General features: G+C 35.6%; 1 protein-coding gene across 3 annotated transcripts; it reads left to right on the plus strand.

The window, feature by feature from the left end:
- The first annotated feature begins 566 nt into the window (after positions 1–566).
- On the plus strand, positions 567–23,250 carry si:ch211-198m17.1 (mucin-2). 3 transcript variants are annotated; one of them, XM_051106823.1, is made up of 14 exons: positions 567–797; positions 9,907–9,984; positions 12,017–14,434; positions 14,564–14,665; positions 14,874–14,980; positions 15,317–15,375; positions 15,464–15,609; positions 16,262–16,396; positions 16,749–16,791; positions 17,738–17,775; positions 17,925–18,021; positions 18,137–18,323; positions 20,404–20,418; positions 22,108–23,250. In XM_051106823.1, exons 1-14 carry the CDS (start codon positions 749–751, stop codon positions 22,228–22,230), a joined length of 3,597 nt encoding a protein of 1,198 aa, XP_050962780.1. In that variant the 5' UTR covers positions 567–748; the 3' UTR covers positions 22,231–23,250. The 3 variants fall into 3 exon arrangements, with proteins under 3 accessions (XP_050962780.1, XP_050962781.1, XP_050962782.1); XM_051106824.1 differs by lacking the exon at positions 20,404–20,418; XM_051106825.1 differs by lacking the exon at positions 20,404–20,418 and having other exon boundaries at positions 22,133–23,250.
- Positions 23,251–24,306: the final 1,056 nt, after the last annotated feature.

Genomic DNA, 24,306 nt, shown 5'->3' on the forward strand with positions numbered 1-24,306 from the left:
TTTTTTCCTATGGCAAACAATTTTATCTTTAAGAGGTCTTTACATGAGTCCTGATGGATTTTTTGACCTCCCTCCTATCACTCATGTTACTGCAAATAAACGCCACATTGATGCAAATGCTCCAAACTAATGCAAATAAAGCATACCTAAAGCACCCCATAACAAATGGAGCTTAGAACATTTAAAAATAGGAAGTTAACCATTGATTTCATTAAAGGAGTCCTTGTTAAGTGACATTTTCTTAACACACCCATGACGTTAAACCAAATGTGTGCCACGGGATCAAATATATTTAACTAACTACTACTACTGGTACTAATAATTGTTTTAATGCATAACTTGTGATTTTGATTAAACCAAACAAACATACAAACAAATAAATAAACAAATAGGTCATTTCACCTGAGGTACTTGTTAAGTTTATTACAATATATACCTGGAGTTTTTAATGTTGGGTGTGTTGGAGAAAAAGAAATGAATGTGCCACACTGATTTCGAGTCCTGTTTCGCAATCTAGCTTAAGTATCCTCCCCCTGCAGGCGTATTTAACTCGCTGCCTCTTTGAAACCACCTGTAGCGGATCTCTATCCTCCAAAGGAAATAAACCTCCGAGAGCCACCTAGTTAACGGACATAAAGCTCTGGACACGGAAGACATCTTCTAGGGAATCTGTTTTCATTATTTTTACAGTATCACTTTCTTTTTGTAGTTTTAATCATTTGTATGAACGACACTTCAGTAGAGAACTATGTTACTGACGCATCAACTATTCCTATTAATATTAATCTCAACTTCAGGTAAGCCTGCTGTCTGCGTGTGTTTGTGTTTGCTGATGGGTTTATTATAGATATACAATAAGTAGCCTATATTTGAAAAGAAAGACTAGCGATATTTTATTTTGTATACTAACCCACTGGTGATGATTTGAGTTGCGCCGTTACCGTGTTATGTTTTAAGGACCATGGACAGTCTCGAGCGCTGGAAAAATTTCACAATTACATTTCAGTTTTATACTAATGCTCGTCTCTGCTTAGAAGTGTTTGTAAGAGGCAAAACTTTCGCATGGCAACACCAAACAAAACGTGAGGCACATATGAATGATCCAGTGAAAGACTTTGAGCGCGTAAGACTTTACGCAGTAGATCCGGATTTTAAGGAATAAAATAAACAACGTGATGCTCTTCGCCACGCAAAACGTAGTGAGCTGACTACCTGTATAGCATATTAAGAGCATGATAGGCGTTCAGCGTTGTCCTTAGCTAACTCGGTTAATCCCACCGGTAACATTTGCTAGTTGCTGAGCAATGAAAGTAAATAAAATATAGGTAAACTAATGTGCGCTCTGTCTTGATTTCGTGTTAACGTTTAGTATGGCTAATTTCAATAGTCTAAAATAAGCAGTTTGTCCCTCTGACAAAGCTCTGTGTGAAGACAGAAGTGCCACATTTAGTACCTTAAATATAGGCATAGCCTAATAATGAAACGGTCTACTATGCTTTTTAAAAGATTGTTTTTTTCTCTCATAAATCATAATCACATGCAAATATGTCATTGGTCAGTTGTGGTCAGTGGGAAACATTTTGAATAACTGACTGAATGATTCACATCATGCAGTTTTAGGTTTCAAAGTAATATATTACATTAAATGAAACAAGTATTAGTAATGATAAACATGTACCCGGTGCCCCTTTGTACACAATCCACTATTGCTTGAAAAGAAGAAAAATAAACTTTCTGTTCTTACTGGTTCTTAATGGGTCTTTTTGTTCTTAACTGAGACATTTGTGACTTTTAAAACCTCAAATCAAACCTAAAACTGACTCTCAAAACCCATAGAGGATTTTTCAGCAAGATAATTAATAAAAGAGCAGTTCACACTGTCTTTGACTAAATGGAAAAGATCAAAAGCTTCAATGCCACAATGTTTTTTTTTTTTCGCATTTTGTGTGGTGTGAGGGTTAGTCTGTGGTGAGTCATTGTACCATGACTTTGAGACTCTCTGATGTTCATTCACGCACAAACACACTTGGGTGGGTGTGAGGACTCTTGGGCTTGGCTACGTCACATCCTTTAGTACAGGACCTACCATAGATATCAAATATCCTGTGTTTCATTCTGAATATGAGCTTTTTGTGTTGCAGTTCTTATTGTGATCTTACAATCTTAATTTGATACTCACTGATCACAAACTGATATGTTTATTTCAAAAATTGTACTCAAATTTCAGATGTTAATTTATTATTGTGGCAGACAGGAGTCCTAGTTAGTCACATAATAGATTGTGTATAGATATGGCACCACAGGATGTACCGCCTTTGGCTTAGGGCATGTTTGTGTTTTTAATAAAATAAGTCCTACTGTGTGTGTGGAGTTCCACGACTGCAGTTGAAGAATAGCCTGTGGGTACGTCCTGTCTTTATGTCTGGCACCAAGTCCAGCTGTGTCCCACCAGTGGACCTGTCAAAGACAGAAAGCAAAGGAAAGAGAGAATGACAGGATGGCACATAGACGGCAAGACGTCATGTGTGAGGAAAATGACAAACGTGTGAGATAATATATAAAATAAGGGATTAAAAGTATCCCACATACACTGACAAAAAGGGACTTACTTTTTGAGTTATCATTTGAATCATTAAATCAGCTGATTCGTTTAAAAACAGGAATGAAACAAATCAACTTTTCTGTTAAGGGGCAATATTTACATTTTTTACATTAATGAGGACAATTTTTAGAATCACCTTATACTAATCACCATACTTAAATTTACCCAATCAATATTTTAAACTGTTGTCAATAACAATAGACTGTTTAAAATTGTATCTAAACTACACATGTAAACAACAGGAGCTCTGAGAGCTGCAGTATTATGACAAAAAGCAATATTGTAGATTGTTTTTGCTCTTTTTTTGCTCTATCGATATAGAAAACACAATGTTTTTGTTTTGTGTCTGCATTTTGGGCACGTCATATTCTGACTTCACAGACTAGCATGTTGTTGCATGCCATGACGTTAGTGTAGTCTAGCGCAACTTATGCAAAAACTCTAATTATAATCACTGAAGTGGCAAAATTGATATTTTATTTACATCATATCTGCACTTGTGTTTATCATGCGGGAACGTGATCAACAGCTCTGGCGTTTTCAGCGTTAGCTAATATAAGTGCCTCTGATTGGCCAATGCATTCCTAAATTCAACAGAAACGCATTTGACTGGTTATAAGGCTCAACACTGCGTGTAAAAGCAATAGTGTAATCCTGTGAATTGACACTTTTCATTCATTTTCACATTTAATTTTAATCGCAACAGTCATAATACACTGTTTAATTGTGCAGGGGCATTTTTTTTTTTTACATATACTTACTCCACGAACATAGAAAACAGAGTCAGACCTGCCCTGGTGGCTAGTTCATAAGAACTCAAAGTGAAAGCCCCTAATATGTACCATTTATGTGGTAAATAAGGTACAGGTATAAGGTATTGTCATTGTCATTGAATCATTTGCTAAACCTATTCATTCCACTAAAATGCGCTGCTAATTGCTAATTCCTAAATGTGGCTTTGTTTGTGACTTTTGTGCTGGTAGACACAGTAGCCAGTAATATTGTGTCTTAATGTAAGTAATATTAACTTCTTGTTTATTGAACTGTTGTATAAAAGCAAAGTCATTCAATTCAGCTGCCTCCTTGGTACTCCAGTATCTTGTCAGAAACAGACGTGCTGTTGTTGCTATTTTTAATGTGATGTTTTTAAATAAGTAATAAGTTAAATGATGTTATTGAATCAGATGAGGTCTGATTATGCGGGGCTGGGCGAGGGAGGATTGTGGAATAAGGCCTTTGTTTCAGAGAGAGAGAGCTCTAATCCAGGCAAAGTGCTGTAATGCTAATCTGGGCATCTGAGGGATAAAGAAGCTCTCCAGCACAACCAATATAGTTAATGAATGCAGTCTGTTTTGTAAATTAAGACTCAACTAAAACTACAAGGAGATTAATATACATTTTTAACTGTATATAAAAATACATAGTCTATTTTGATATTTGTAGTTTTCAGAAATTCTTTATAATAGTAATTATTTTTGTAATCAGGTGCCTCTTCTCTTCTCTTCTCTTCTCTTCTCTTCTCTTCTCTTCTCTTCTCTTCTCTTCTCTTCTCTTCTCTTCTCTTCTCTTCTCTTCTCCATGTTTTTGGGATTAGATGTTGTAAATCTGCCCCTTTAATTGGACAGCATAGGCTGACTGTGCTTTAATTGGATATGATTGAGTGTGAGTTCGTCTAGTTCGTACTAGCGCAGAAGTGCTTCTCCAGGGAACCATCTGTTACCTAAAAGCCATTTAGAGCTTTGTAAGCCATTGTAAGAGAGAGTATGGGAGAGTATATGGCATCATAATGGCTTGTCTACAAATGGCAAAATTAACTAGTTTTAGACAGGAAGAGGAAGTGTGGTTAAGGGACCAAAAAAGAGAACTTAATGATTTATAACAAGCATTTAGCTCAAGTGCTATGGAAACCAAAAATACTGTAACTAGAGGCTAAAGAACATTTAAGTGCTTTGTGCTTTTATTAACAACTTATAGGATTTGAGTTATCATTCATTGCTATAGCACATTCCTACCTTAAAGTTAGTGGTTTGTTCAAGTCGTAATATTAATAGTGATGACGATACTTAAAAATGAATCAGATATTTAATATATCTGTTACAATCAACTTCATTTTTAGATTTTCCATTTTAATGTTCATTTTGGATGAAGTCAGTCATTTATTTTTTGATCACAAAAGTAGTTTTAGAGAACCAGGAACGACTTGTTCACGAGGTCACGTAGCTCCAAATGCTCAATGTTCAATATAGATAAAACCGTGTGAAGGAGGAACAGACTGACTATGGGAGAGTACATCTGTGCCACAATAGAGAGACAGCAAAGATAAGATAGAGGAACAATAATATCATGACTGAGTATGTAACAATATTAGTGAGGAACGGAAGCTAAAAAACACACGCAAGTTTCGGTAACCTCGTAAACCTGCTTGTACAAAACTATGGTAGACCGGGAATGGATCTTCCTATCTAGGAAACTGTAAACAATTTTGGTTTTATCTCCATATTTGAAAGATTCACATGGCTTTTTATATGCTAATCTATTTTTGTTTTTCAAAGTAAATGACAGGAAGGTAACAAAGTATATTTGTACTTTGGTTTAATGCCAAAGAGAATGCATCTAAGGCTAAATATCAGCACAAATGTACTAGTGCTGTCAAACGATTAATCACGATTAATCGCATCCAAAATAAAAGTTTCTGTTTACAAAATACATGTATGTGTACTGTGTATATTTATTATGCATATGTAATTACACACACACACACACACATGGATATATTTAAGAAAAATGTTCTGTTTATATATTAAATATATTTATATATAATATTAATTTTATGAATAAAAATATATACATGTAGCCTAAATACATGTAAATGTTTTCAAAATATATACTGTATGTGTGTTATATATACATAATAAATATACACAGTATACACACATATATTATGTAAACAGTAACTTTTATTTTGGATGCGATTAATCGCAATTAATCGTTTGACAGCACTAATGTACACAAATGTAATTACAAATGTACAAAGTATGTGAATAAAACTAAAATTGCTAAAATTAGTTATAAGAGTTATAAATTGTTAAAATTATTAACTACATTCACTAATTGTTTGATAGCAGGTTAATGTTATTATTCCGCTTAATTCGATTACAATGACACAGCTTTTTCTTGAGGTGGGATGTCACTAGAGGACCTTGGGAAATCTTGTCACTAGATGATGTTTTTGAAGATATATTTTTATGGCCCTTATTTAGATGCTGCCTTTTCATTCCAGCTGATAGCAGATATCCTTTAGTACAACTAAGTATATAAAATGTATCATCTCATTTCCTATGGCCTAGAGGACAATTTAGAGGCATAGTTCACCCAAAAATAAAAACTGAGTCACCATTTACTCACCATGTAAATGATGACAGAATTGTAAAATATTTTTTATTTTAAATAAAAGTGACAGAACATAAACCACCCCACCCTATAAAACAGTATGTTAAGTTAAAAATATATCTGAAATGCCAGGAAAAACATTGGTGGTAAAAAAAAAAAAAAGGTAGTGAAAACATCAGATAACATTGTGTATAGACTGACGTACTTTTGTACTCACACCCTTGCTGTAAAACAGGAAGAGTATAAACAAACGTCAGTTCTCTTTCCACAGCTGTTAAACATGGTATGAATCTATATATTCCAATCAATTTATTGCCTCCGTTTAAGCTGTAGCTGCTGAACAGCACATGCTACAAACACATACAAGGAAATATTATTTTACATAATTAAAGTATATTTAACAGCTTGTCCAATAACCGAAACCCATCTTTGACTATTGACTCGGATGAAGCCTATTTTCTTACTTGACAAAAGATTTTAATTGAGCCATGGAGTGAATGGAGGAGATAATTAAACCGAGAGAAAGGGCAATCAGTGCGTGTCACAGAAAGTCAGACATGGTCTTTGTGTTGGGTTACGAGAATGAGAAGGTTACGTGTGTTTTAGAGAGCCAGGATGATGATAGTGAGTGTGGGTGTGTTTATCCGTGGGAGGTGGAGGTGAAAGCACTTCGCAGTTGTTAGGTTTTCCTGCCGCCTGGCGTCAAGTTTTCCGCTTTGAAGCAGGGAGCCACGACTGCAGAAGATTCCAGCCTCAGGGCATCTCAGATCTGCCTGTCAACCCCCATGTTTAACTCTCACACACTCTCTCACACACACAACCCATCTTATTTGGTCTTTCTTACACTGCCTACCCCTCAGTGTGTATGTTCTGTCTAAAAACATTATATATAACATTGCTTCATACGTATCAATTACAGTTACAACACAGTAAATAACAGATCTTAGACTTAAGCTCATTGCCACATAGCTAACAAATCTAGTGGGTGTGTGTCTGTGTGAGAGGGAGTGAGACAGGCTCCAAGGTCATTTTATACCTGCCACACACACATTAGTTGAGAAATAGAGGTCTTACTGTACATAGCAATAGTGGAATTTGGTTAGGAGACAGGGTGTTGACACATCAGCTACTCTGGTAACAGAACAGGAGCAACTTGGCTTCCTTTGACCTGAATGAATGCTTACTGTGAGCATGTATTTGAATGCTAGGGTGACGGTAGCAAATTCATCCTGTGAGTTCCCTCAGCAGGCTAGTAGTCTGTAATTAGTTGACTGACTTTAAAGTTATTGATCTAAGTGTATCATAAACAGTGCATAAACAAATAGCCACTATGTTAAGACTCTGTCTTAAGAACTAGTTTGACCAGCTAGCAGTAGACAAGGGGTAATCAGCCATATGTTTCTTATGTGTTCTTAAATCAAAATGTACACTCAAAAAAATGCTGAGTGAAAAACAACCCAGTGAAATATGAATAAATGTTTTATTTAAACCAACTATTGTTTAAAAATGACTATAGGTTGTGTACACATATATACAGTGGCATGTGAAAGTTTGGGAACCCCTATGCAGAATCTGTGAAAATGTGAATAATTGTAATAAAATAAGGGAGATCACACCAAATGCATGTTATTTTTATTTATTTATTTATTTATTTTTGCTCCAGAAGGAGACACGATGCATTAAGAGCCGGGGGTGAAAACTTTTGAACAGGATGAAGATTTTTCTTATTTTGTTAAAATATCATTTTTTTTTTCCATTTAGTACTGCCCTTCAGAAGCAACAGAAGATACTTGCATGTTTCTCTTAATGCATTGTGTTTCCTTCAGGAGCATCTGTGAATTATTGAACCTTATAATTATTATTGTGAATTATTGAATTGTAAAAAGATGGATCTCAAAATCATACAGTCACTGCTGGAAAGGGTTCAAATATGCAAAAGATGCTGGAGAACTGAAGAATCTGCAGGACTTGGAGGATCTTTCTGAAGAACAGTGCTCAGTTCAACTGTTCAGAACAAACAAGGGACTCGTATAAACAACAATCACCAAAAAAAAAAAAAAACAGTCAGAGATGATTCAGGTAACCACACACAGTATTAAGAACCAAGGGTTCCCAAACTTTAAGGGGGTTATTTTAATAATTTCAGCAATTTTTTTATTTATTTTTGAAATTTTTTTTTTTGATGTAGCAGCATAAACAACTGCACATTATTTCAAAGAAATGTAGTTACATTCGTCTTCTGCCATTCAATTTTCCTTTTTTTAACAAAAACAGAACAAAATAAAAAATTAAATAAACAAAAATAAAATTAAAATGAAATAATTTTAATAACAATAATCATTTGTACAATTTGGGGAAGGTCAGATATAAACTTAATAATCAAACTCCATGATAAATAATATTAAGTGTTTGTTCTTAGTCTGTGATAGAGACTGCAGGAGAAAGTCTGCTGGTGTCCGATGTGGAAAAGGCATACAGTGGAGATTACAATATCATTTTCATTCAGACGGGAAGGGTCATCTATTTTCTTTTGTCTTGTGGACTAATATGTAAACATATTTTATGTAAAATATCTTACTCAAGACAGTGCTAAATAAAAACAACATGCATTTTGCATGATCTCACATTTTCACAGATTTTGCAAGGGGTTCCCAACCTTTGCTGTCCAGCCCACACTTACCCTCATATAAGAGGTCATATGTTTTTGGTAAATTCAATTAACTTAGTACATTCCAGTAAGATCACATCTGACCTGACCTCTGCTCTGGTCAGAAGTGAGTCTTATGTGCTCTTTGACCCAGACAGCCTCATTTCTCATCCAGACTTTTCTGGTGCTGGTTTGAGCTAGAACTGGACCATGCTTTAACCCACTCATCCCCTTTGTGTCTGGAAAGGATTAGCAAGTAGGCTAATCACCCTAAGTCATGCACTGGCCTTGGGAAAACACACAAGATGGGTATTAATGTCAGTATTTAATACAAAATGCAGGATCGGTCAGTCATATTAAGCTGTATATATCTGTAGTATACTTTACAAAATATATAAGAATGTGATAAACTATGAAGGGAAATAGATGTTTCTAATTTGAATGTAGTGCATCTAAGTCTGCCGGATCTTTAATTTTAAGCAATGCTGCATTAAATCCAGAGGAAATGTGAACATGTATCATAATTTGGTAAAAACATGGATCCTTTACAAAGGTCTCCCAACATGGGAGGCACTCAAAGCATATGTGAAAGACTTCTTTGTTCCTTTGTTCCAGTTTAATTGATTTAACATTTTATACGTGAGCTATGTTAATAAATAAGAATTCTACTGACATCTTTATTAACCTTTTGTCATCAGCTAAGCATGAATAAATGTGACTTTATTGCTAGGTAAACTGTGAATCAAAGAAAGTCTATGTGTGAGTATGTAGGTGTGTGGAGAAATATTAATAAAAACTGGGCAGTTATGCAATAGTGTGAAAGTTCCTAATTTCTATATCTTTGTCAGTGTTTGGATTTCAAGAGCAAACAATAGTAATAATAGAGCCATGATTAGAGATAGAACATCTGTGTGTGTGTGTGTGTTTTGGAGTTCATTTTTCCATTTTTCTAATCTATTGTTCTTTTGTGTGTGGTTGCTAAGTACTAAGACAAGCAGAATATAACTGCAGGTGACAGTCACTCTATATGACTGTTTGTTCTTGGAAACTAATGAAATTACTAACAGGATGCGATGCATGTTTTGTGTAGTTGTTGTGTTTGACAGCAAATAGCACTGCTGAATTAGTAACTGGGCCTGCCTGATTGGATTACATGAAACAGACTTACAGGAACTGAATGAAGATCGAAACTTGTGTTCCAAAATTGTATGTATTTGTTGCATATGCATCTCATACCATCTGACTAATTTTGTCTCTGTTTTCACAGCTGTAATAGTGACATCCACCACAACCCCAAGCATAAATTCAACTGTTGATGCAACAGACATCCCAGCCAATACTACCGGTAAGGTAGTTCACTGCTTCTAATACAAAACATTAGCTAGTTCAGTCATTGCAATATTTAATTTACTTCCAGTGACAAATGAAGTTATCATATCAGATATTATTATATACAGTTTATAGTAACACATATATCAACCTCAGCTACCTCAATAAAATATTCTTGCTAATATGATGTTGCTTCAGAAGTTACATAAAGCAGAACGCTGTCCTTATAATACATTTGATCTTTCTTTTAAGTGAAAACAATTTTGTAAGAAATTTTTTTTTTGTTTTCTCATTCAAGTCATTCAGAATTCAGTCATGCAATTCTCAGACCTGTCGGTCAAGTTTTGCATATGATTTTAAAAACAATTTAACCAGAACACGTCTGCATTGTTCAGCAAGTTCCATTGCTTATTTACTTGTCTTTCATGTGTTTAATGAAGTATTGATGGGCTTTAAGTATTTTAGAAGAGCAGCTACTGCCTACAGCTATATACACTTATTGGCAGAGGCTATTTGCTATTAGCGTTCATACATTTGCTATTATATATGCTTTTTACACTAAGTGCAAATAGCAATAGATTCTATTTACACTACATGAAAATAGCAATAGACTGTTTAAAAATAGCAGTATTTTTTGTAATAAGTGTAAATAGTAGTTAGATGCTGTTTATACTTAGTGCAAATAGTGGCAGATATTGTATCAGAATTGTAGTACATTATAAAATGATGCAAAAATAATGTATTAGGTCTGAATCACCATTTTTATTCAAATTATTAAATGGATGCCACCTTACTCCTAACCCTACCCAATAAACACTTTTCATTAAAGGGAAGAAAAAAAAAAAGAAGAAAATTCTGTCATTAAATACTCATGACGTTCTGAACCCATAAAACCTTTGTTAATCTTCAAAACACAAATTAAGATATTTTTGAAATAGACAGCAAGACAACTGACACATTCAAGGCACAAAAAGTATTCTTGTAGCTTCGTAATATTACGGTTGAACCACTGATGTCATATGGACTATTTTATCGATGTCCTTACTACTTTTCTGGGCCTTAAACATGTCAGTTATCTGTGCAAGGTCAGAAAGCTCTCGAATTTCATCAAAAAAAAATCTTAATTTGTATTCCGAAGATGAACAAAGGTCTTACGGGTTTGAAATGACATGAAGGTGAGTAATCAATGACAGAATGTTCATTTTTGGATGAACTATCCCTTTAAATAGCTGTGAGTTACGTTAGTTCCACTTTTTTTTTTTCGAAAATTTCCTTCATTTTTATTGAAAATAAATGCCTTTCCAATTTGATATGTCATAGAAAAAGAGAGAAAAACTGGAGAAGAATGAGTTTGGTAAAAGGCAGATTTGAACTTGGATCGATTACGTCAAAAGTTACTGACGCACTTCTTAGTTCCTACTCCACCAATACCGCTATTCGATGGATGTCTTTTGTAATGTTGTCTGGCCCATCCACACAGTGGTGGGTGGAGTTAGTGTAAACAGCCTCTGCCAACAAGGCAAGCTTTTTGCACTTACAAATAGACACTCTGATAAATATTAGTGCACTTTATTTGAAGAATTCAGTTTGAATTCAGTTTGTAGTGTAAATAGACACTGATAAATATTAGCGCACTTTATTTGAAGAATTCAGTTTGAATTCAGTTTGTAGTGTAAATAGACACACTGATAAATATTAGCGCACTTTATTTGAAGAATTCAGTTTGAGTTCAGTTTGTAGTGTAAGTAGACACACTGATAAATATTAGCGCACTTTATTTGAAGAATTCAGTTCAAAGACCTTTTGTTTTAACAGCATAGGTCATTTTTATTTATCCACAGCTTAATTCAGATATTTGTTCACTCTCACATGCTCATTTCTATAGCTATACTATATCTATTACAAGTAGCATGCTATACACTCAAAATAAACTTTTGAGGGGTTGTTCCTACTTGGTTCCTGCTAGGAGACAGGAATTTTTCATTTTACATAATTTCTCATATCTTTATGCAATCATCTTTTTTCCTTCTGATTATGGTCAAGAACAGCAGTAGCAAGCATTCCATCTGGGAATACAACTACACCATCCTCAAATACCCCACTGCTGTCAACGCATGCTAGTAATGCCACATCTCCACCTTTGTCTACTCAAGGCAACTTGACTAGCTCACATACAGTTGCACCAGCAAATGCTACCAGTTCATCAGTGAGTACACCAGTAAATGCCACAGCTTCACCTGTACCTGTAACAACAGTAGCAGCCAACACCACAAGTCCACTTGTACCTACACCGGAAAATGCTACAAACCATCCTGTAACTTCACCAGGCAACGCCACAACTACTTCTTCACCTGGGCCAGGCAACAGCACATCCCCACCCCAAACTACAAGAGGCAATGACACCACACCTCCCATTAGCACACCAAGCAACAGCACAGCTTCACCAATTACAACACCAAGCAATGTCACAATAACATCACAGACTACATCAGGTAATGCTACAACAGCAAACTACACCACAACTCTACCCTTAATCACACCAGGGAACAATGCAACAGTAAATGCTACCATTCCCCCCCCAACTACACCAGTAAATGGTACCGCACCACCTCCAGCTACACCAGGGAACAATGCAACAGTAGATGTTACCATACCACCCCCAACTACACCAGTAAATGGTACAGCACCACATCCAACTACACCAGGGAACAATGCAACAGTAAACGCTACCATTCCCCCCCCAGCTACACCAGTAAATGGTACCGCACCACCTCCAGCTACACCAGGGAACAATGCAACAGTAAACGTTACCATACCACCCCTAACTACACCAGTAAATGGTACCGCACCACATCCAACTACACCAGGGAACAATGCAACAGTAAACACTACAATACCACCCCTAACTACACCAGTAAATGGTACCGCACCACCTCCAGCTACACCAGGGAACAATGCAACAGTAAACACTACAATACCACCCCTAACTACACCAGTAAATGGTACCGCACCACCTCCAACTACACCAGGGAACAATGCAACAGTAAACACTACAATACCACCCCTAACTACACCAGTAAATGGTACCGCACCACCTCCAACTACACCAGGGAACAATGCAACAGTAAACACTACAATACCACCCCTAACTACACCAGTAAATGGTACCGCACCACCTCCAGCTACACCAGGAAACAATGCAACAGTAAACGTTACCATACCACCCCTAACTACACCAGTAAATGGTACCGCACCACCTCCAGCTACACCAGGAAACAATGCAACAGTAAACGTTACCATACCACCCCTAACTACACCAGTAAATGGTACCGCACCACCTCCAACCACACCAGGAAACAATGCAACAGTAAACGTTACCATACCACCCCCAACTACACCAGTAAATGGTACCGCACCTCCTCCAACTACACCAGGCAACAATGCAACAGTAAACGTTACCATACCACCCCCAACTACACCAGTAAATGGTACCGCACCTCCTCCAACTACACCAGGCAACAATGCAACAGTAAACGTTACTATACCACCCCCAACTACACCAGTAAATGGTACCGCACCTCCTCCAACTACACCAGGCAACAATGCAACAGTAAACGTTACCATACCACCCCCAACTACACCAGTAAATGGTACCGCACCTCCTCCAACTACACCAGGCAACAATGAAACAGTAAACGCTACCACACCAGCCATTACTACTACTACATCACCTCCATCTACACCAGGAAACAATGAAACAGTAAACGCTACCACACCAGCCATTACTACTACTACATCACCTCCATCTACACCAGGAAACAATGAAACAGTAAACGCTACCACACCAGCCATTACTACTACTACATCACCTCCATCTACACCAGGAAACAATGAAACAGTAAACGCTACCACACCAGCCATTACTACTACTACATCACCTCCATCTACACCAGGAAACAATGAAACAGTAAACACTACCACACCACCCATCAATACTACTACACCACATCCAACTACACCAGGAAACAATGAAACAGTAAACGCTACCACACCAGCCATTACTACTACTACATCACCTCCATCTACACCAGGAAACAATGAAACAGTAAACACTACCACACCACCCATTACTACTACTACATCACCTCCATCTACACCAGGAAACAATGAAACAGTAAACGCTACCACACCAGCCATTACTACTACTACATCACCTCCATCTACACCAGGAAACAATGAAACAGTAAACACTACCACACCACCCATCAATACTACTACACCACATCCAACTACACCAGGAAACAATGCAACAGTAAATGCCACCACACCACCCATAACTACAACAAGGAATACTACCCCACCACCTCAGACTACACTAGGAAATGCTACTATAAAACCCATAACCAGCTCAACGTCTGGACCCACCGTACCTACTACTAACCCAACTAACACTACAACCGCACCAGGTGTGTTTGAGTAAATGTGTTGTGTGATTGTGTATTGTAGAATAATTCAGAGTAATGCAGAGTTCACAAATGCATTTAATACTTTCTCTCATTCATAAACACTGAGTGACACAACATCTTTTTTTTTAGCTACCTGTCCTGCAGTGCCCTGCCCACCACTCAGTGTTTGTGTAAACTCCGTCTGTCAGTGTGTGACAGGAACTATTCCTTTAAATAATGGCTGTGTGGAAAGTAAGTATCTGATGCCAAGCCTCTGGACAATTATCGTCTTTCTTACACAGGACTGTGAGACATAACAAAAATCTTTGTATATTTAATTTGTAGATATATAATCATGACTATAGTGATTCTAAGGAAGAGTCTTTGTTGTAAAAAGACTAATAAGACAAACAGTGTAACACCTCCTCTCTCTCTCCTCACCTCCTATGTTTATTTCCAGCTAAAACCTTCCCTAGTACACTGCGGGTGAACCGCACTTTTGTAGAAGCTATGAAAAATCCACAATCAACTGAATTCCAGGAAACTGCTAGAGAGATTATTGCTGCGGTAGGTCTACAATCTGATCTTTTAAACTCTAACACTTCACTTAATACACTTTTAACACTTTTAAAGATTTATTTCCATACTGGAACCATGTCCAGTTAAAACAAAATAATTAATCTAATAACTCTGCAAAATAAATATATTAATACAAATTTAGATAAAGTGATTGCTCTACATTACTCCATATTGCTTTGGCAGTATAGACTGTTATAGTTTAATTGTCATGGCAATAAAACTTGTAACTGCCAAAGTAAATACTAAAAAAAACCTATATCCTGAATCAATATCCTTCAGGCTTAGTGAGCCTAAATCATTACTCTTTCTTCTGTTTCGCCATAGGTAAATGGAGCTCTGCGTAACCAGCCAAACTACATTAACAGCACAGTAACAAAGTTGATGTAAGTGACCCTTTGAAACAGTTCTTAATCACAGCTCTTACACATGCGTCATTTTTCCGAATACTAATCTCTATGTAAATATTTCCAGTTCTGGCAGTATAGTGGCCACAGTAAACAGTTTTTTTGAGCCAATTTCTCCAGTCACAGAGGAATTGGTTACATCTGCCATGACTGATGCTATAACAAACTGTCCGGCGGCAAGCTGTGGCATTCTTGCTAATGCTGAATATATTGGTGAGTGGCTTGTAAAGATGTACTATTTAAACTGTGATATGAACAGAGTGAAACAGGTGTTTTAATGTCAGCATAGAAAAATCGTACAATGCGTTGTACATAATACAATCATACAGTGCAATTAAATCATTCTTTATTTACATTACTTGACAAATGTTTTAAACATTAATTCCTTAGGCAACAAACTGGCAATGCATGTAGTATATTTTGTTCATTTCCACAAATTGACAAAGCAACTTCTCTTTGCAGTTATATTAAACTGCAAAAGATGGTTCCTCAAATATAAATACAATACAGTGCCAGTGCCCAAACATAGGGTGTTTAGCCAAGACTATGGCCATGTTTTGTAATTGTGAATGTTTAAGATCACTTAAACATACCTCAGTTCTTTACATTTATAAAATACTTACAAGATGCTGATATGACCAATATAATCTAAAACTAATTCATTATTGGCAAGCAATTTTATTAAATATTGAATAATGCATTTTTTTTTGTAATTTTAACGACTTCATATTAAATAAGAGACTACATTAAATATTTATATATTTAGAAATTCATTTGTTACATCGCAGGACCATTTAAAATTAACCACTGAAGGCAAACATGATATATTAAACTACTCTCTCTATCCCTGTCTCTTTCTTTATAGCAACCAATCTGTGTGACCAAATTCCTCCTCCTTGCGATGCTGACACTACGGCATGTGAGGCCAAAAATGGCACCGCTGATTGTCCCTGCAAACCTGGCCATGTACATGACCCTTACCAGACAAGAAGCTGTAGAGGTGAGCATGTGTCTTTATTACTCCATTTGTGTGGACTACCATATGTGTTTGTTTGTGAATATCGTAATAATACCTGACCTTTGAGTTTGCTGTGGGTTTTATCCATGGTAACATTCAAATGAATCCTGGTCTGAAGAGACTGGTGTTGAGAATGTAGAGTACACTCAAAAATGAAACCATGAAGAATGAAAGAATAAATAAAGAAATAAAACAATTATAATAAAATATATTTAAAAAAATAATTTAATGGGCAGAAAGAGATGTTTTTGGCTGGTAAATGTTCAGTAAATCATAGCAAATTTAAACGTTCTAATTTAAAACATTCCTAAACGTTAATCTGTTCTTTTCACAGTTTGTCCTAGCGGCTACAAAGCGCAGGACGACACATGTGTTCGGTGAGTACAATTTCACTTCTTTGTTCTTAATAAATACACTCTCATACATCTACACATCATCTCTTATATCAATATTACAATATTACCTTATTAAAGGGGACATCGGATGCTCATTTTCCACAAGTTGGTACGAGTTTTTAGGGTCTTCATAAAATGTGTGCAACATACTTTGGTTAAAAACAACTCTGCTCACAATGACAAATTTCTCTTTAAATGATAATGAGCTGTTCACTCCACCCCTCACTTCCATTTTTTGTGTATTTGGTGGCGTGTTACCATCAAACACAAAACTAATCCACTGCGTCCTCAGTGGCTCTGATGTTGGGAGAAACGTCTCTTATGTTTACTTTTACATCCGAATACAAAACACCTGCATTGCTTATGAGACATTGCTGTTGCTACAGCTGCTCGAGCATAGAGAGTGGAAATATGGTAGTAAGGGACAGTCCGTCAACAGTTGTGGGCGGGGCCTAAACGGCTTGATAATTGAGACTGTTTAGGTTTTTCAAGGATTAAAAAAAGAAGCGATTGCTTGTGTCCACATACTGTTAAGACACATTTATATGCAAACACCATGTAAAGGTAAATTTTGCATGTGATGTTCCCAATAGGGAAGTGTATAGTGTTTAAATAATAGAGCTTTTCAGTCATGCTATCAGTTTGTAGGCCAACCTGTAAGGCAAATAGATGTTTTCAGTAAAACAAAGTCTGTGCATTTTATCTGTTCCACTAATGAGAACCACAGTCATACCTCAGACATGATGGTTCAGAAATACTAAGTGTCTTCCTTGTTACAAACTGAACTGCTCTATTCAGTAGTGGAGTGTGTGATCAGAGTATTTGCAATAGAAAATACTGCCCCCTTGTGTCAAGGCAATATTGCAACAGTCACATCACTGCAGATAGGTTTCAGCATGTCCATGTCCTTTTTGTTTTTTTTAAACAGATGTCCATTTGGCTATTCTGGATTCAACTGTGATGACTGTAAGATATTATTAGTACAATATTTCTTGAATTTTTTAACCATTAAAGTAATAATCATTTTAATTTACACCAGTAATTAAACGGTTATCTTTAACATGATAGATTTTCAGTGTATATTTGTGACTCATGACCTTTGTCTCTCTGTGTAGCCTCTTTGTTGGCTCTAGTGGTGGTGGCGTGTGTGTTAGGAGGAATTCTGCTCATTGTGATTTTGGCTGTTCTCATCTACATCTGTGTGAATCGTAGGTGAGTGTATCTGAGAGGTTAGATTTGAATGTTTTTTTGTGAGGCTTTCATGCTTGTTTATAGATGAATATTTCCCACTTGTTGACAATTTGTGTGTTTATTACTTATTTTACAGCAAGAAGTCGTCAAACAGCAACTACAACAGCCCATACCCTGCTAATGAGTTCAGGGCCACGTGGGCCCCTCAGGACGTCAGCCATATTCCCCGTGTCACTTTGTCATCTAGTTCCAGCATTGATGGCACTGGCAACAGTATAGAGATGTCTGAAGGGCTAGGCAAGAAAGGCTACAGTAATGGAATGGTGAGTACCTCCTTCCAATCAAAATTTCACAAATAAGTTATAACCAATTAAACCCTTTAGTTGCATCTTTAACTTACAGTGGGCTTTGTGCTGTTTCAAAGACAAGATTTCTTTCATTAAATAACTAATTATTGTAAAATGATTTTTTTAAATTTATGTTCTAAGTAAAATTATGCATATACACTACTGCTAAAAATTTGGGGTCAAGTTTCCAAAAAGTAAAAAATAAATAAATAATCAGCACAACTGTTTTCAACATTGATAATAATAAGAAATGTTTCTTGAGCAGCAAATCAGCATATTAGACCATTAGACACTGATGAGTAAAATTCAGGTTTGCCATCACAGGAATAAATTAAACTTTAAAATATATTTAAACAGAAAGCAGTTAATTTTTAAATTATAATAATTTTCATAATATTGCTGTTAACTGTATTTTTGATCAAATAAATGCAGCCTTGGTAAACACAAAAGATTTCTTTTTAAAAAGCCATTAAAATTCTTACTGACCCCGAACTTTTACAGTAGTGTAAAATTAGCTTATATATATTGTATTCATATTATATATTTTATTTTATATATTTATATATATTTTGTATAAATATATAAATCATTGTAAGAAATTATGACCCCACTGTAAGTTACTTAAACATTTTCCACTAACCATGTATGCATCTCATGCTAACTCTAATAATAGTGTCAGCAGCCACATGATATATCAAACTACTAACAAATACTAAATATTTTTTATTATTGTTTTATTATGTATTTTGTGATGAGCTGTGACATGTGAATTTCCCTTTGGGATTAATAACGTAAGTCAAGTCAAGTCATATATTGTTCAATCAGACCCTTGTCCACTTCCAAATCTTTACTCTACCTGCCAAGCTGAACTCAAATGCCATCCCTTACCAAAAAAAGTATACTTCAAGTTCATTTTATTAAGTATACTTAAGTAAAGTTCAAGTATATTTTTAAGTATACTTAATGTAGTAAGTATGCAAATATCAGTGTACTAGTAGTATACTTTTAAGTGTACTTATTTCAGTACTCCTTGGGACTAAATTAGCCCACTGTCTAGTATATAAAAATATTATAAGTATACTTTAAGTATAACAGTAGTAAACTTTGAGTACACAACTAGTTTACATCTATCAGTTTGTACTGCAAGTACACTAAAAGTGAACTTATAGGTGTAATGATACTGATGAAAGCTAAAAAAAAAAAAAAAAAAAATCATAATAATCAAAATGTAGATGCAGTTGATCATCAACCCAAAACTTGACAGTCATTATTGCCTCTTCATGGGTCGACATTTATTCCGTAATATTACAGAGTTTTACATATCTATGGTTTTGATGCTGTATTAAGTCTGATGATTGTGTTAGATTACATGTGGAAACATCTGTTGTTTCGGTTTCTTCTTCACTTGTGTTTTGGAAAACCTGTACAGAAGATGTGCAATAGCGCCCCTAGCGTATAACAATGAAAACACAGATTCTCAGAGCACACGTATAGCTTAAATATACTTAAGACTTTTTCTGAGTTAAGTTAATGGCATTTTAAGTATATATCTGAGAAGTATATAAAGATTTCTTTATACACATTTCTTAGAAGTACATAAAAAGTAAACTTTCAGATTTTTAGTTTAAAAGAAGCATACTAATAGCACACTTGAATAAACTTCTTTTTGGTAAGAGATACTCCTAATTGATCTAGAGATTATGAAATCATGCTAATTTTCTCCTAAGTAATACTTGACTGAATGACTGAATCCATTATGAGTAGATGTAGTACTAACAAGGCCACACATAAAGAGGGTCTATTGCATTAGTGAAACAGCTGCTTTTGCTGTAAGCAGAAAGCTAACATTAGCACATAGTATTTGGGAAACTGTGCTATCCCTTAGTAGATATCATAACTTTAATATTTGAAATCAGTTTTATCATGGATGTACAAGTTTTGTGATCAGTTAGCTCATAAACAAACCTCTTTGTGTGTGTGTGTTTGTGCATGTATTTGTTGTCGTTGTGTTGTGTATGGGCTTGATTTCTCCTCACTCCAAACACTATGACTGTAGAAGATGGGAGGAAAGGTAAGTCACCGACTCCTGGTGTGTCCTGGCACATCGCCAGGGACTGTAAAAGGCAGAGACAGTCCACTGAATACACATATATGAATGCACAACATACCGGCTGTGGTTCTACCTTAAACTTAAAGGGAACCCCGGGTATTAAGACTTGCATGACTTAATATAACGTAAATGATGTCTCTTACTGAAATATGTAGTAAAAAAAACCCATTCAAGATTAACATTATTTGAAAAATACACATCGTTTTATGCGTATTTTAGACTATTGGGGGCGCCATTATTTTGATGACATTAAATGGTTGCACTCGGTGAGCAACTGGCACTACTTCTTGCTATTTTTACTCCGACACAACTTGGAAAATAAAATACTGATACGATGACCACAGCTACTGAAAGAGCTTACAGGTGGTGATGGATATAAGCGTATGCTTAAAACAAATGCTGTACCATCGATTTTCCCCAACAAGGAGTCTAAACGCCCCTGGATATCGAGTGAAATCTGTGCTGAGAAAGTCCTTTAGTGTCTGCGGCATCATAACAATGTTTACGTCCTGCCAGGATGACATCTACCGCTACTTGTCTCTACCATTTGTAAGCCCTTTCTGGCATCTTCCCATTTTTTTTTATTCTTCTTATCGCTAGGAAAGCAGTGAAGACTTACATCGCTTCTCTTGTTGCCCTCCAACTGAAAATAACAACCTAAAGCTGCATAATGTGCCATCGTATCAGTAATTTCTTTTCCGAGTTGTGCTGCGGTAAAAATAGCAAAAGGTAGCACCAGTAGTTCACTAAGTGGAACAATTTCATGCCAAAGAAAATAATGGCGCCCACCATAGTCCAAAAGAAGTATAAAACAATGTGGTAAATGAGCTTTTTACTACATTTTTCAGTCAGAGACATCATTTACATGATATTAAGCCATACAAGTCTTAATACCAAGGGTCTGAACTTTCATGAAAGAATCCTGAAAAAATCAGTTTCGGCAAAAAGATTAAAATTGTTTTTAACATTGATAATACTAAGAAATGTTTCTTGAGCAGCAAATCAGCATATTAGAATAATATGTGAAGTATCATGTGACACCAAAAACTGGAGTAGTGACTGCTGAAAATTCAGCTTTGCATCATTTTAAACTAATAATGTTTACTAATATTTCTGTTTTTACTGTATCAAATAAATGCAGCTTTGGTGAGCATAAGAGACTTCGTTCAAAATCCATTAAAAATCTTTTAAATGTAATTTCGACAAACATTTACGTTTTTCACGGCTTGTATGATTGAAAACTGCGTTACAAATATGGCTGCCAAGTGAACTGACTTGCCTTAAAGGTACTTTGGTGTCCAAGTTCTTGTAAAGGAATATTCTGGGTTAAACAGAACTTAAATTTCACCTATGTATTTAACCTAGAAAGAATATTCCTTTATGTTCCTTTTATTTCCTCTTTTCTCTTTGTGACTGACATCATCACTTCCCACCGCTGTATACAATCCTATTCTGAAGTTATGTAGGGGATGAGAGCTGTTTGCATGAGTTGTTTGCATGCATTCATGAGCTTTGCATGACTTTTTTTGAGCAGGTAACTGCGATTTTCCTGCATGCTGGTATCGCAAGATGAGATGTGCTACGAGAATGAAGGGTTATGGGTTGTGTTTACCTGTACGGGGCTAACATGGACTTTCATTTCTTCTGCAGTCGGGCTCGTATGATCTCAGAACAGATGTCATGAGGACCTTTAAGGACATAAACCCCACACGGTACTCTTATCTGATGGGCCATGAAAATCCGTACTTCATACAAGGAGATGAGAAGAGATGAGGAAAACAGCAAGGGAAGAAAGTGAGAAGTAAGGGGACACAAAAAGAGTGCAATAACGACATGAATTACAAAAAGGCCTTGGATCAAAATGTTTTGAGGAACATTAACACTGTCAAATCCATACAGCTGATCACAGAAAGTACATGCACAAACGGCATTTGAGAAATACTTTTTTAAAATATATTTTTGAGTTTTTATCCCAAATCCTTTAATCCCAGGATAAAATGCTTGCTTCTTAAAAGTGCATTGATGATTGGGTATCTTCTACCACAAGCTTGACAAAAGTGTCCTGTGTATGATAATGTGAGGTGAGCACTCAATGTGTTGAATCTGTATTTTTTGTCACGTCTTTGTCACGTCGCACATTTCATATTCAGATTTTTGTTATCTCTCAGAAATCATGCATTTGTTACTGTGGTTTTCAACTCATAATATGTTATTATAAATAATGTAATATCAAACTATATTTTGACATTTTATTTACATTTCTTATCTGTGGAAGCAATAAGGGCAGGATATACAATGTAATCCAGCAGTTCTGATGCATCTAATCTATATTCCGACAATAACTGCACTTTGTACAAGAGAGCATTTCATGTCCTGTATGTTTCTGTGTTTTAATTTATATCTGTTAGAAAGGTTATATGTTCAGTTATGAATTTTTGGGTTGATATATCTCCAAAGAATTATTTTATTTTATGGCAGGACAACGCATGCCACCAGAAATTGATCTCTGTGCCTGACTGCAATGTTGTCTTTTTGAATAGGAGAATTATGCAATGATGAGGAGTAAACAATTCTGTCTCCTCTGTAGTTGTGCCAATAATTATATTTATTTAAATCAGAACATGAAGTTGTTTACTCAGCTGTCTGTTTGCTTGATATGTACTTATTTATCTGTAACTGGGATATTTTCTATCTGTACATAAAGCTTTTGTAAAAAAAAAAAGTCATTTAACAAAATGATTAAGCTTGTTCTGTATATTGAAAGGAAATAAATTCAGATGTAGTTATCTACAATTTGCCCAGTTGTTTTTGAATATACACTTTCACACATTTCTATGGAAGCCCATTTCCGCCACTGATTGAAAAAAAGGTAACTGCAACTTTTTATCTTACAATTCTGACTTTTTTTCTTGCAATTTTGAGTTTACATCTCACAAGTCTGACTTTTTTTGTGCAGAATTGTGTCATATAAACTCGCAATTCTGACTTGTTTTCTCAGAACTGTGAGATATAAACACACAATTGCAAGTTTTAAAGTCAGAATTGGGGGATATAAACTCACAGTTGCGAGAATTACGAGATATTAACTCTCTCCTCGCAATTGCGAGTTTTTATCTTGCAATTCAGATTTTTTTTCTCAGAATTATGAGATACAAACTCGCAATTGCGAGTTATAAAGTCCAGTCCTGAGGAGAAAAAAAAGACTGATATGTTCACAGAATTGCAAGTTTATATCTCGCAGTTCTGACTTAATAACTCACAATTGCCAGTTTACATCACACAATTCTGACTTCATTTCTACAACTGCGAGTTATAAAGTCAGAATTGAGAGATATAAACTCGCAATTCTGACTTTATAACTCGCAGTTGTGAGTTTATATCTTTTGCGAATTGTGAGAAGTCGCAATAACCTTTTTTTTTTCTTTTTTTTTTTTTTTTTGTGGTTAGAAAAGTATTTAAATTTGAATCTTTTTTAGAAAGTTACTGATCATTTCGCTAGAGCTTCCATACACTTCCCCCCTTTTTTTTTAATGATTTTGTTTTCCAGTATTGATATTTTGTAAGTGTTATAAAACTGTTGGTTTATTAACTTTTTTAATACATAGTAAAGTAGTAAAAATATAGCTTCTGTTTTATTTGATAACATTATAAAATCACATTTTCAGATTCATTAATGTGTGTTCAATTCTGAAAAGCTGTCAGCTGGAGGAAATCGGAAGAGCAAACAACATGCTATAAATATGCAGGTTTAGATATACTGGGAAAACGGCCATTTAGAAAGATGACCTTTCGTGCCCTGTGAGTATGTTGTGTGCGTGACAGAAGAGATCTTGTAAATCTTTCCTTTAG

Source organism: Labeo rohita, chromosome 3, assembly GCF_022985175.1.
Source record: "Labeo rohita strain BAU-BD-2019 chromosome 3, IGBB_LRoh.1.0, whole genome shotgun sequence".
Lineage (NCBI taxonomy): Eukaryota > Metazoa > Chordata > Actinopteri > Cypriniformes > Cyprinidae > Labeo > Labeo rohita.

Bases quoted from the DNA above. Each gene is read 5' to 3' on its own strand.
- si:ch211-198m17.1 (XM_051106823.1), top strand. From the start codon at position 749: ATGTTACTGACGCATCAACTATTCCTATTAATATTAATCTCAACTTCA. The intron at 9,985-12,016 runs GTAAGGTAGTTC...GGTCAAGAACAG, and splicing joins CATCCCAGCCAATACTACCG to CAGTAGCAAGCATTCCATCT. The intron at 15,376-15,463 runs GTAAGTGACCCT...AAATATTTCCAG, and splicing joins AGCACAGTAACAAAGTTGAT to TTCTGGCAGTATAGTGGCCA.